This window comes from Chamaea fasciata, unplaced genomic scaffold, assembly GCF_029207755.1.
Source record: "Chamaea fasciata isolate MVZ Bird 193981 ecotype frontalis unplaced genomic scaffold, bChaFas1.0.hap1 SCAF_20, whole genome shotgun sequence".
In the NCBI taxonomy this organism is placed as follows: Eukaryota; Metazoa; Chordata; class Aves; order Passeriformes; family Sylviidae; genus Chamaea; species Chamaea fasciata.
This window is the reverse complement of record NW_027094105.1, coordinates 6,058,741-6,072,003: the sequence shown is the minus strand read 5'-3', so window position 1 is coordinate 6,072,003 and position 13,263 is coordinate 6,058,741. Positions and strand designations below refer to the sequence as shown.

General features: G+C 59.3%; 2 protein-coding genes across 4 annotated transcripts; one reads left to right on the top strand and one right to left on the bottom strand.

Annotated features, from left to right (window-relative positions):
- ASB6 (ankyrin repeat and SOCS box containing 6) lies at positions 1 to 5,303 on the top strand. The gene is made up of 7 exons (XM_066201175.1): positions 1 to 50; positions 655 to 818; positions 1,206 to 1,387; positions 1,748 to 1,854; positions 2,181 to 2,289; positions 2,776 to 2,862; positions 3,041 to 5,303. The coding sequence occupies exons 2-7, from the start codon at positions 706 to 708 to the stop codon at positions 3,718 to 3,720; spliced, it is 1,278 nt and encodes a 425-aa protein (XP_066057272.1). The 5' UTR covers positions 1 to 50; positions 655 to 705; the 3' UTR covers positions 3,721 to 5,303.
- Positions 5,304 to 5,595: 292 nt separating this feature from the next.
- NTMT1 (N-terminal Xaa-Pro-Lys N-methyltransferase 1) lies at positions 5,596 to 8,904 on the bottom strand. Of its 3 annotated transcripts, none has more exons than XM_066201179.1 (5): positions 8,820 to 8,904; positions 7,805 to 7,864; positions 6,840 to 7,042; positions 6,377 to 6,629; positions 5,596 to 5,991 (listed from the first exon to the last, which is right to left on the bottom strand). In XM_066201179.1, the coding sequence occupies exons 3-5, from the start codon at positions 6,999 to 7,001 to the stop codon at positions 5,735 to 5,737; spliced, it is 672 nt and encodes a 223-aa protein (XP_066057276.1). In that variant the 5' UTR covers positions 7,002 to 7,042; positions 7,805 to 7,864; positions 8,820 to 8,904; the 3' UTR covers positions 5,596 to 5,734. The 3 variants fall into 3 exon arrangements, with proteins under 3 accessions (XP_066057276.1, XP_066057275.1, XP_066057274.1); XM_066201178.1 differs by having other exon boundaries at positions 7,805 to 7,912; positions 8,820 to 8,871; XM_066201177.1 differs by lacking the exon at positions 8,820 to 8,904 and having other exon boundaries at positions 7,805 to 8,254.
- Positions 8,905 to 13,263: the final 4,359 nt, after the last annotated feature.

Genomic DNA, 13,263 nt, shown 5'->3' with positions numbered 1-13,263 from the left:
CCCCGCCCCCGCGGGTTCCGGTTCCGGTTGCGGCTGCGGTGCCCGGGCAGGTGAGGGGCGGCCGGGCCGGGGGTGAGCCGTGAGGGGCGGGCGGTGCCGGCACCTTCCTTCCCTCCCCGTGTTGCTCGGGGGGCTCGGGGCCGCCGGCCGGGGTTGCATTGGAATCTGTGAGTGTTTATTTGTGAAAACAAGCTGCGGTTTATGGACTCGTTTGGGGGTTTTTTTTTCCCCCCGCTGCAGCCTGATCTACCTCCTCAGAGAAAGGAGTGATAAGCGTGTTTAATACATCTAAAAATATGCAGCGCACTGGGGGAGTCTGTGGTCGCTGGGGTGGCTCCAGCCCCCTCTGCCATAAGAACCAGGCGGGGCTTTGCCGGTTGCAGGCGCCCCGGGGCACTCAGAGCACCCGCAGCCCGCGGGGCTCTCGGCAGAGCCTCTGCTGGGCTTTGTCCCCGCCTGCTCCGCCCGCAGCGTTCCCGTGCTGTGCCCAGATAACCGCAGTGTGCAGCTCTGCGTGCGGGAGATAATTTGGAGACACCAAATTGGTGTGTGGGAGGAGATCCCTGCGCTGCGCTGGGCTGGGCTGCATTTATATAAGAGCCGGGGGAGGCTGTGTTTTCTTCTACGTGCTGAAAGGCTTGTTTGTTTTGAAAGGAGGGAGAAGCCCCTTGGAGAGGGGTGCTGGAGGCCCCCGGGCAGAGCACGATGCCTTTCCTGCACGGCTTCCGCAGGATCGTCCTGGAGTACCAGCCCCTGGTGGATGAGCTGCTGGGGCTGCTGGCCACGCCCGGCACGGAAGGGCAGAGCTCCCTGGAGAGGTAACAGCAGCGGGCTGAACGCCCCGGCGTGTTTTGGGGGGATGGTTGGACAACATTGGCTTGGGGCAGCCCCCAGTCCTGGGGAGCAGCTCGTCCCACAGACCCTCCTTTGCTGCTGTTCTTTGGGAACGTGGAGATGGGGCAAGGCAAACGCAGGAGCTGTGGGTGCTCCCCAGGAACAGCCCTTTCTGCCTGACCCCTGATAACAGAGCCTAAACTGGGGCTCAGCTGAGACCCTGAAACTGCTGCTGGGTAACCCCACAGCCAGCAGCTTGGAGACCCACTGGGTACAGGACCAGGGGGAAGAACAGGGATTTTCCTTCTTCCCTGGTGCCACTTTGACCCTTGCACACCTGAGTTCACTGCTGGGTTTTTGTGTGTCTCAAGCCCTGCCTGCCTGGACGGTGACAGGAGTCAGCTCTCAGCTGTGAGAAGAGTCCTGGAGAGGGAGACCCACTCCCCATTTTATCAGGAAGGTGTGAGCTATGCCCTGCTGAAGGTCACTGAGCTGGGGCTCGTCCCTGCTGCAGAAATCCTCCTGGAATTTGGTGCTGACCTCAGCTTTGAAGGTGAGGCTGGTGGGAAGGGGGCTGGGCCAGCAGATGAGAAGCTGCCCTGAGAGGTGGGGATAGCTGGGGCAGAAGGAGGGGTGCTGCCAGCTCAGACCACTCCTGCTCCTTGCTGGAGTAGTGCGGATGTGCCTTGTGGAGACCCAGCCACAAGGATGGGCTGAGGGACACCAGGGACTTGGGGGCTTTTGGCAGGATGGAGCCATTGGAGCAGCAGGGCCCGGGGTGCCTGTGACAGCCCTGTTTTCACAGGCATCACCGTGCTCCCAGGGCCCTCCCCAGCTGTCCCTTCCACTCTGGGCAGGTGCTGGGGCCGTTTTGGGGAATCCCTTTGTTGTCTCTGACTGTTTTTACCCTCAGACCCTGTCACCTACTACACGCCCCTGCACATGGCGGTGCTGCGCAACCAGCCGGACGTGGTGGAGCTCCTGGTGCGCCACGGCGCCGACATCAACCGCAGAGACCGGGTACGGCCCCGCTGCCTGGGCACGGCCAGGCCCAGCCCCCCAAGCTTCAGCTGCTCTGGTGTGTGGGCACAGCCCTCCTGCGTCCCTCCTCCCGGGCCCCACTGCCTGCTGCTTCCCCTTGGCACATCCCCGTGCCCGCTGCCCCTAGTGCCCTGCTGCTGTGGCAGAAGGTCAAGCTGCCTTTGGCTGAGCCCCTGCCTTGGAGGCTTGTGTGGGAGGAGGCTGGAGAGACACTCTTACTGTGGCCAGGATAAAGCCCCAAGAGTGGCTCCCTGCAGACACTCACAGTCTCAAATACCTAGCAGGGTTTTGTAACTGTTTTGCAGATCCATGAGAGCAGCCCCCTGGACCTGGCCAGTGAGGAGCCCGAGCGGTTGCCGTGCCTGCGGCGCCTGCTGCAGCTGGGGGCCGACGTCAACGCCGCTGACAAGAACGGTCTGTGTGCCCTGCCTGCTCCCCCAGCCGAGGGTGGGCTGGGCAGGGCACAGGGCTGGGCCCATCTGCTGCTGCACCTGCTCCCTGCTTAGATGGGTTTGGGAGTTAGGAGGAAGCTGGCGGAACCTCCCTGTGCTTGGTATTTTCTCCTGGTGTGCTGCTGTGTGAAAAGGGCTGAACCTTGCTCTGTGCGGTCCAGGCGAGGTGGGATGGGGCTGTGCCCCTGTTGTCCTGTGGTACCCACTTACTCTAAAATTCACTCTGCCATGGCACATGTACCCACTGAGGCCACCACCAGCCCTGCACGTGTGGCCTGTGACTGCCCCCACAGCTGGGCACTGTCATGGGGATGGTGGAAGCCTCTGCCAGAAGAAGGGTTATCATTCCCCGTGTTTGGCTGTCTGGTGGGTGGGGTGGATTGTTTTCTTTCCTGTCTTTTGGGATGTCACCCTGTTGTCCTGTGACTGACTGATTGCTCCATTGCAGGGAAGACAGCGCTGCTGCATGCCCTGGCCAGCAGTGACAGTGGCCAGATCCACAACACCGACAGCATCCGTCTCCTGCTGGAAGGAGGTAAAGAAAACTTTCTTCCCTTTCTGGGCTGGCTGATTCTTTGTGCAGCACCAGGCACTACCCTTCTGACTCCTTGTGTTCCCACTAGATGAGAGTAAAGCCCAGGGGTGCTGGAGTTGGTGCTGGCCTGGGCTCACGCTCTGCAGTGTCAGTTACATTCTCTGTCCCTTTCCTGCAGGCGCAGATGTCAGGGCTGCCACCAAAGATGGTGACACTGTCTTCACCTATGTCATCTACTTGCTGGGAGAGATGGCATTCAGCTACACCAAGGAGGAGGCCGAGGACATCGAGCGCTTCTGCTTCCGTGTCACGCAGCTGCTGCTGGCCCACGGTGCCAACCCAAGCGAGTGCCCAGCCTCAGAGTCCCTCACACACTTCTGCTTAAGAAGCTTCAAAGACTACTTCCCACTGCTGCGGTTCTTGCTGGAGTCAGGTGCTGCCTACAACTGCTCCCTCCATGGTCCCTCGTGCTGGTCTGGCTTCCACATCACCTTTGAGCACCTCTGCTGGCACCTCAGTCTCTTTGAAGATGAAACCTATTCCACGGACCTCATCCAGAAGGGTCAGACTCTGCTGGAGCTCATGATGGCCAGTTCACAAGCCATCCAGCTGCCCAGCAATTTTGAGGTCAACACCAGTAGCTGTAGGTTCCACGGGGAGAAGGTCCAGGCTCTGTTCTGCTCTCTGAAGCAGCTGGAGCGCTCGCCACAGGCACTGAAGCACCTCTGCAGGGTGTTCATCCGGCAGCGCCTGAAACCGTGGCCAGTGGATGACAAAATCAAGGCTCTGCCTCTCCCAGACCGGCTCAAGTGGTACCTCCGCATCGACCACGCTGCTGCTGGGCACAAGGACCTGTGAGCCTGACAGTGCCTCTCTGTCTGCTCCCTCCACAGTCCTGCTGTGCCTGCAGCCACCGTCTCTCTGCTCTGAGACAGTTTTCTCTGCAGCGAGAGGTGCTGCCCGTGGAGTCCCTCTCTGTGGCATTCTGGGGGTGTTTTCTTGGGCACAACGTCACATGTGCATTTGTGAAGGTCTTGTTGCTCTGGGGCATGTCATGGGGAAGCAGGCAGAGCTCCTGGGTATGGGGGAGCTGGATCCTGGGGCTGGTTTGGAGGGAGATAAGGCCAAGGCCTGGGGGCTGTGACTGGACAGGCAGCCTGCCCCCTCTCCCAGCCCCGCCATGGTGGGTGATGCAGTGCCTTAGGTGTCCAGTGGAGTTGAGAGATGCCTTGGGGTGCTGGGAGAAGAAAGAGGTGTTCTGGCTTGCCTGCCTCTGCTCCTGGTGGTTGAAGCAGGTCCAGCATCATCCTTTGGGTGTGGATGCCTTCCTTGCTCAGTGTGGATTTCTGACACCGGGGATGGGAGTGAGGGGAAGTGGGGCTGGCAATAGTGCCTGACTGCTCCACGCCCTCTGAGTTTCTGCAGCCCTTCCTGGCACAGAGAACCATCCACCAAGGACATCTCAAGAGTTGCTGGGCTCCACAGCACACAAATGGGTATTTCCTAACTTCACGATGTGTTCCCTGTGCAAGGATGAGGAATGGGCAGTGAGCAGCTGAGTGCCTTGTGCCTCCCTCCCCATTCCTTGGCTCTTCCCCTTGGTGACCACTCCCAGGATGTTATTCTCCAGTGCCTCCTTCCCAGGAGCAAGAGATTGCTGCACCTGGAGGGCTCCTGTTCCAGCCTTGCCACAGCTGCCTGGCTCCCCTTTCTAGGCACCTGCTTCCTCGTGACGTGCCAAAGACTGGCCACAGAGCTGAACCCCACACAGTTTTGTTGGTTTGTATTGTTTTTCATGGGGGACAGATGCGGAAGATGAAGAGGAAAAATCTGTTCTAAGACAGTTTGTATTAGCTGGATCTGGGATTCACTGCCACTTGGAACTGGAACTGTGTGCCCTGATGAACTGGTGCTTAAAAAAATCCAGTAATGTGATCAAATTCTGCCCTGGTGTCTGGAATGGGAACTGAACAATTAAACGAGGCCTTCTATAACAACAGGGGCTTGCTTTTCCTTAGGAAAGGTGGGGTGAAGGACAGGAATGGGGGAGATGGCTGGAGGGTCGAGCTGCAGCAGACTCTGCACCTGGGCTCACCCCTGGCATGCTGCTCTGCAAGTGTTGGCCACCTTGGGTCGGTGGCCAGACTTGGGTAAATGAAGGAACATGGCCAAAGAGGAGATGGGAGTGTTCAAAGCCAGGTGATGGCGTGGGGTGCTGGGGGAGCAGCTGCAGTGTCACAGCAATGGAGCTGGAGGTGATGGGCTGGAGGGCTCTGGGAGCAGCTCAAACCACACCAGTGCACTCCCAGGGCTGCAAGGCTTTGTCTGGGATACCCCTATCCCTGGAGAGGGATGTGGGGCACTCAGGGTTACACACGCCTCCCTTTTTGCTGCCCGTGTAGGAGACCTGCTCAGGGGTTTAAAGGTGAGGCCCCCTCAAAGCCCCAGTGTTGCCTCCCCGCGCCACCGCAGGGAAACAGCAGAGGCTTCTCCCCTTTGCCTTACCCAGCTCATTGCTGAGCAGCAGGAAGGGGTCCAACAGCCAAGCAAGGAATGGAGCCCAGTCCATCCCAAAGGCGCCCGCAGCTCCTGTTCATGAGCAGGAGCCCTGTGCACTGCAGTCAGCAACCTGCAGCTGCCCATGGATCACCTCGTGCATGGGAGACCCTCCTGCTCCTGTCCAGAGCCCGAGGGTGGCACAGAGCCGACATGCATCCGACACACCTCACGTGCAGAAGTGCAACAGCAGGAAAATGTATTTGGCAAACACCTCTTTTCACAAACAGCAGCAACTTGGAAGACAAAGTCCCGTCCTTGTCACCAGCCCCCGGAAGGGGAGTCACAACACGGGAGAGACCTTCTCCCGCTGCCCTCATCTCATGGCAAAGGTGTAGACGTGGTAGATCTCATCAGGGAAGTTCTCCTGGCGCTCCTCAGCCAGGAGGTGCAGCCCAGCTTTGCGGATGATCTTGTGGACCACATCCAGGTCCCGGCAGACGCTGCTGTCCACATCGTCCATGATCACACCCTCCTGAGCCATGTTGTCCTTGATGACCACGATGCCGTTGGGCCGCAGGCCGGCACGGCAGCGCTTCAGGAAGTCGGAGAGGTGGTTGTCAGTGAGATGTCCTGGAGGGGCAGAGCAGGGGTTAGAGGGTGACCAAGGGGAGGAAACCCAGAAGCTGCATTTGGGACCCCTCCTGATCCAAGTGGCCAAATACTTGAGACGTTTGCAGGGAAAGCTTTAGCTTGGGGTGTCCAACTTGTGTCTCACTACTCAGCTCCATCCAACCCACCCCTGTGCTCTGGCCTCTGAGGGCTTGGGGGAAAAGACTCTTGGAGAAAAAAGTACAGGTCCCCTCCATGGGATGGGGGCCAGCTGCCCACCCCAGGCCCCCACCCGTGCTGTGATGCTCATCCTCCACACAGACCTCAAGCTGCTCAGGTGCATAGGGCACCTGCCCCTCAAGGGAACAGGACAGGCTGGAAGGACCCCACAAGCAGTGCCCCTCACCGATGACCCACTGGATCCAGATGACATCATAGGAGTTTGGCTCAGGGCTGAAATTTTGGAGGCCACAGCAGAAGTAGTTGCGCACCCGCCTGCCCTCCTCGCCCAGGTAGCTCTTGGCCTTGGTGAGGAAGTCCTCTGTCACATCCACCATGTCCACTGTCTTGAAGAGGGGCAGCAGCAGCCGCTTGGTGATGCGGCCAATGCCAGCCCCGCAGTCCAGAGCTCGAGTTGTCCCCGTCCGGTTGGGGCCGTCCTGCAACAACCACAGAGAGTGTGAATCCCTCTGTGAGGAACCCAGAGGAGAAATGGAACAACCACACAGGGCAGGACTGGGCTGTAGGGAACCCACTGCAGGGTGAAGCTCTCTCAGCATGCAACAGAGGGTCCCATGGAGCAATTCAGAGGGAAGAGCCCAGCTCCACGCTGGGAGAAGGGTGGGGTTTTACGAGCACTACAAACCTACCCGCAGAAACCTCTGCAGGAACTTCCTGGAACTGTTGATGTCGATGCTGGAGATGTGGCCATAGCCCCCCAACATGCCATCCACCGTGGCGGGCACATCCTTCCAGTACTTCTCTGCCTTGGAGTAAAACTCAAACTCGTTCTCCACCACCTCACTGGTCATGCTGGCCAAGGGCACGCGCCCGCACGGGACTCACTGCTCCCCTGGGATGGGAGAACCCCAAACCAGCAAGGAATGAGTCAGCTCTGCCAGTACCCCACATCTGTTTGTCACCCCTTCCCCCTCCCCAGGGCTACTGCAAACTCCAAAAGCCTTCAGCTGAGAGCAAGAAGGAACAAATATCTAAATCCTGGTATTTTCTGGAGAACAAGCCCAAAACCCCTCCCTGGGCAGATGCCTCAGCCAGAACAGGCATGGCAGAGCCTTGCTCAGCAATACGCCCAATTATATGATTATTTTTTAAGGCTGATCCACTCTTTTCACCTATTCTGCCTCTCCTTTCCCTGTCTTAACATTTTACAGATTACATGTTTATGTGTGGCGACAACCCCATCAGTCCCCTCCAATTACATCTGGAGTTGCTAAAAGTTATCCTGAGCACCTACCTGAGGATTGTAAATCTCAGCTGTGACCATAAGTTAGATATTTGCAATATAATAAAGTCAAGGTATAATCAGCAATACAAGCTATAAAACCCCCCCAGGCATCTCATAATTCAAACCACTGTGGATTTGATTAACTGCGCCGGGGATTAGAAACTAGATTTAAGGTGGCCAAAGGGTAAATTCAAGGACTTCAAACACCTTTACAAATAAAGAAATATATAGAGTTCGTGGCTTGAATTTGCTGGCAAATACCCCATTAGACACAAAACCTTTTCTATGGCAGCTTAGACAGGTTTGGTGGCTCCACGTGGCCTTGAACAGCCTAGGGATAGGAAAGGGGGGCATGGCATCTCAACTTACAGGTCACCGGTGGTAATCCAGTTTGGCTCAGTGGTGCCAGGACCCAGTCTGTGCTGTGATCTAGGAGCAGGGAAGATGGAACTGAAGTGCCAAATCACCCCTCCAGTCCTGTAAGTGTGACCGTGGTCCCAGGAAACCACAGGTAAGAGACACCCCAGCCCCAGAGACACGCTCTTAGGGAGGCTGGGAGACAGGAGTTGCTGCTGCCCTTCAGCTCAGAGGCCGAGCCGCGAGTGCAGCCAGCGCATGGAGGAGGGTTCTGGCTCCACTTTGAGCAGTGCTCCTCTCTGATCCCACGGGCTGGGACCCAGGCTCACCCTCCCGGCACTGACCCCATTCCTTGGCCTGGGTTTGGCTCGGTGAGTCCCTGGTGACTCATTTTTCAGGGTGTCACAGACTACCAGCACAGGCAGAGAGCACCCAGCCCCCCAACCGAACCTAAACCTGCACCCGAACCCGTCCTGCTGCCCCAGGAGCCGCTGAAACGCGGCCGGTGCCCGCCGAAGTGCGGGCAGGTGAAGGCCAGGACTCGCCCCACGAGGAAGGTCACACGGCGTGGGGGGGCCACCCCAGTGCGGAGCCCCGGAGCCGCTCGCAGGCCGGGGAGCGGCAGGGGAAGGGGAGCACGGGCGGGGGTCCCCAGGCTGGGGGGCGCTGCGGCTGTGCCGCCACGGGGGGCACGGGGGTCGCATCCCGGGCCCGGGGGCGTAACAGCAGCGCTCTGAGGTGCGAGGGGGCGGTCTCCGGTGCGAGGCCCGACCCGGCCCCTTCGCCTCCCGCCCATCGGGGCTGAGCCGCCCCCCGCTTCCAGGCCCGCGGCGCTGAGCGCCCTGCGGGCCGCCGGCTGCAGCCCTACCCCGGATCCGGCCCGGGCAGCTCCGCCGGCCCCTCCCGGCCCCCCCCCCGCGGCCGCGGCCCGGGGAGAGGCGTGCCGGGTGGAGCCGGGCGGTGCCGGACCGTGCCCGGTGCCGCCGCTCCCTCGGGCCACGGCCGCGACCCCCGGGCCCCCCGTTACCTCCGGCGGCGGCCGCGCGCTGCCCCCCCACGGCACGGGCGGCCGCGGGGACCAACCAGGCGGCGGCGTGGCTGTGACGTCACCGTGACGTCACGGGAAAGAGGCTTGCCCTATCCTCCCTCTGCTGCCCGCGCGGGGGCGCTGCGGGACGGGGCCCGGGGGTGGTCAGCGGTGGGACGGACTGGGGCGGACTGGCACGGGCTGGGACGGACTGGGACAGGAGGGGGCGGACCGGGCAGCTCACGGGGAGCCCGCGGGTACCCCGCGGTTCTTGAGGAGCAGGCTGCCACGGGGGACAGCTCGGCTGGCACCGAGGTGGCGGGACCCGGGGTCGCTAGAACAAGTAACCGCAGGGGTGTCCTGGCCGGGCTGCTGTCCGTGTCCCGGCTCCTGCCCCGGTCCTGTCCTTCCTGCCGTTGTCCTTGTCCCGGTCCCGTCCCGTCCCGTCCGGCCGTATCCCGTCATGGCCGCCAGGGGGCGCTGTTGTCCCGCCGTTGCGCCGCCGCCGCTGCGGGAACTTCGGTGCGTCCTGAGGGGGAGCGGGACCCGCTTGTGCCCCGGCAGCGACACCCCGGTACCGACCGACACCCCCGGTACCGACCGACACCCCGGTACTGACTGACACCCCGGTACCGACCGACACCCCCGGTACCGACCGACACCCCCGGTACTGACTGACACCCCGGTACTGACTGACACCCCGGTACCGACCGACACCCCCGGTACCGACCGACACCCCGGTACTGACTGACACCCCGGTACCGACCGACACCCCCGGTACCGACCGACACCCCCGGTACTGACTGACACCCCGGTACTGACTGACACCCCGGTACCGACCGACACCCCCGGTACCGACCGACACCCCCGTACCGACCGACACCCCGGTACCGACCGACACCCCCGGTACTGACCGACACCCCCGGTACTGACTGACACCCCGGTACTGACTGACACCCCGGTACCGACTGACACCCCCGGTACTGACTGACACCCCGGTACCGACCGACACCCCCGGTACCGACACCCCCGGTACCGACACCCCCGGTACCGACCGACACCCCCGGTACTGACTGACACCCCGGTACCGACCGACACCCCCAGTACCGACCGACACCCCCGGCACCGACTGACACACCCGGTACCGACTGACACTCCCGGCACCGACACCCCCGGCACCGACCGACACCCCGGTACCGACCGACACCCCCGGTACTGACTGACATCCCCGGTACCGACACCCCTGGCACCGACTGACACACCCGGTACCAACTGACACTCCCGGTACCGACTGACACTCCCCAGCACTGGCCCTTCACATGCGCCTTCATGTACCTGTGCCCAGCCTGTGCCCAGTGCGGGCACTGATCCCACTGCTCCCAGTTTCCCCAAGTGTCCCGTGCCCTCCCCTGCCTGGTCCTGCCCAGCCAGCATGGGGAGCTGAGGCCTGGCAGCTCATCACAGCTTGTCCCCCTCTGCGCTGCAGCTGAGACCATCCCCTTTGGGGTCTCATCCCTCCTCACCACACCCCAGCAGGACGGGGTTAACGGGACCTGGGGGTGCCCAAGGCCTTTGGAAGAGGATTGCTGTGGGGACAGTGACAGTGACAATGCTGGGTTGGCTACAGTCGCGTCTGTGGGGAATGGAGGCTGGTGTGGATTCTCTGCTGTCTAATATGACCCGAGTCCTTCCCTCACCTTCCCCAGAAACTGAGTTTCACAAAACCTGTAGAGACAAAATCTGCCTGAAATCACCCAAAGCTGTCAGAGGGCAGTGGCCAGAGGGGCAATGCTGTATGGGCACAGGGGGAGCAGGGCCCATTCCCAGCACCTACCCCTCCTAAAATGTCCTAATGGCCCAAACAAGGTCTTGCTGCCCCCAAAACAGAGCTGCTCACCCAACGGCCATGCAGAAATCCATGGCACAGCCAGGATGTGGCCTCAAGGACAGAGTCCCCTGCCATCCTTCCGTGGGCCGTATGCAGAAAGGCAGTCCCCACCTTTGGGCAGGTAGACATCAGCCTGGGACAGCTTTTGGGCCCCCAGGTCCCCTGAGTCCCTGTGAAAGGACCTGAATGTGCTGGAGACAGCAGTGAACTGAGCTGGGGGCTGAGTGCTGAGACCAGGAGCGTGTGTTTAGTCAACTGCAGAGCAGGGGACACAGTAAGAGCATTTCTAAGCACAAAAAGCGCTGCTTGCACCCCACTTTGTTTCTCAGGTTTTAAAGAAACAAGGCTCTTTGTGACCAGGGAGGGGACACTGAACAGAGGGTGGTGGCACCTCACTGCTCACGGGCAGGAGGGGTGTTTGAGAGGTGCATGGGGGTGAGTGTTCCCATGCACAGGCACCTGCATGACTCAAACCCACCAGTTTTCCCCTCACCGAAGCTGCCAGCAGCCCTTGCATTGCTCCAGTTGTCACCTGTGTTTTCAAGCAGGCAATGGGCACCTGCATCCCATCCATGCCACGTTCCTTCCGTGGTGCCTGCAGTATTTGCTGCCTCTGCTTCCCCAACAAAAGGCAGTTTTATCCTTTATTTCACTGAGCTGCACTGGGGCTCCTGAAGACTCTTTCCATTAAGCTCCAGCCACCTCCTCCATCCTTCCCTATTGCCAAAACCCTTCATGATGGCAGGAAGGGAATGGTGCTCCCCTCCAGGGGCTGGGGCTCTGCTGTGGCCCCTCAGGTTACAATGAAACCTGCAGCAGTTGCCTTAGCTCAGGGGCAGATCTTGTTTGCAAATGTTTCCTTTGATTTTACATTATTATTGTTATTAATTTCATTAAGGTAACAGAGTGTGGCTGAAAATTAAAAGGAAAACTAAACTGAGTGTCCCTGAGCTCACCATGTTTCTGAGCCCAGCTGGGGATGAGGACTCCCTGTTGAGTCCCACTCTCTGCTGCACACAGGTCCAACCTTGGGGCCAGTTTGTGCAAAGCCAGGTCTGCAAAAAAGAGTGGCAGCAGCAGCCACAGCTCCAGCCACGCCGCAGAGCTGCCCGTGCCTTCCTGGGCTCAGCTGCCTCCCCGTGGTCACTGCTGCTGGGAAATGCTTTTCCTCTGACGGGTTTCAATCTTGTCACTCAGTAATTCCTTGTGCGACAAGACAGAAAACACCCCCCAGACCCCTCTCTCCAGCCCATTTGTTTCCCTTTCCCTGCACACCCTCCCTCCTGCTCCCACTCACTCACCACCTTCCAAGGCAATCATGGTGCTGCGATTGCTCTTCAGGAACATTTTTTTTTTCTTTTCCCCAGGTGCTTAATCACCCTTATTACCCTTTTCTGATTAATTAATTCTAATTAATTTTGCACTATCATTTTTGAGAAGAGGTGACCAGGATGGCACATGTTGTTGCAGGTGATTTGCAAGGCAGGTCCTGCAGTGCCGGCACGGCCCTTCCCTCGGCGCCGTTTAACCTGGGCCCAGGTGGGCACCTCCTGCCCCGTTTGCTGCCATTAATGGCAATTAATAGAGCACTGAAACTCCAAGGCCATGGGAAGAGTCCTGAGGTACTTCCCCGGGATCCACATGGGATGTTCCCACCTTCTCTGCTTTGCCTCAGCAGCAGGGTTCAACCCTGGCCAAACCTGCCCCCATGTCCACGTTTGCCCAACTCCTTCAGCCACCTCTGTTGTGCCATGGCCAAGGCTTGGGAAGTCAGAATAAATTAGGTCAGGGCTTCTCCATGCTCTGCCAAGAGCCACCAAGGCACTCAGAGACACAGCAGAGACACGGGTCCCTTCATCACCTCTCATCTTCCAGCACTGCTGCCAGTCCTCCAGGAACCAGCAGGGGCTTCACCTGTGTTGCCCAAGGGCCTTTGTAGCCAAAAGCTGACGTGGTTTGGGTGATTCTGCCATCAAACACAGATGCCTTGGGGACAGAGGTAATTGTCCCTTTGCTGTTTGTTCCAGAAGAAGCCCCTGGTCTGCACCTCATCCCAAGCACCCAGCAAAGAGGGGACGTGGGCTGGGAGGCTGCAGCCACACTCTTGCCCTTGTCAGGGCTACCCATGTCCCTGTCACCAGCCACTGGTCACTGTCCCCAAACACTCTGGAGCTGGTCAAGCACTTCTGCTGGCCAGGTGTCCACAGCACAGCTCAGGGCTGGGACCATCCATCCCACCTCACTCCCTTGGCTGCTGGCTCTTGTCAGGAGGCTGCAGCAGCAGCAGCACCACCACTGCTGACACCCCAGCTGCCCAAAATAGAAAATACATATTTATTATATGTAGTATAATGTGATAGACTATGAACTACAGCTAGTAGATAATGGGTACAGTGAATATATATATAAATACATGTGCACAGTAGTGTGAATAGAACTGTGTACATGTGTGTATATATACACATATATGGTGGAAATGGACCATTTATTCCTACCTATATTATATATACAGCATACCATATACACCATTCATATATACACATATATTTGTACACC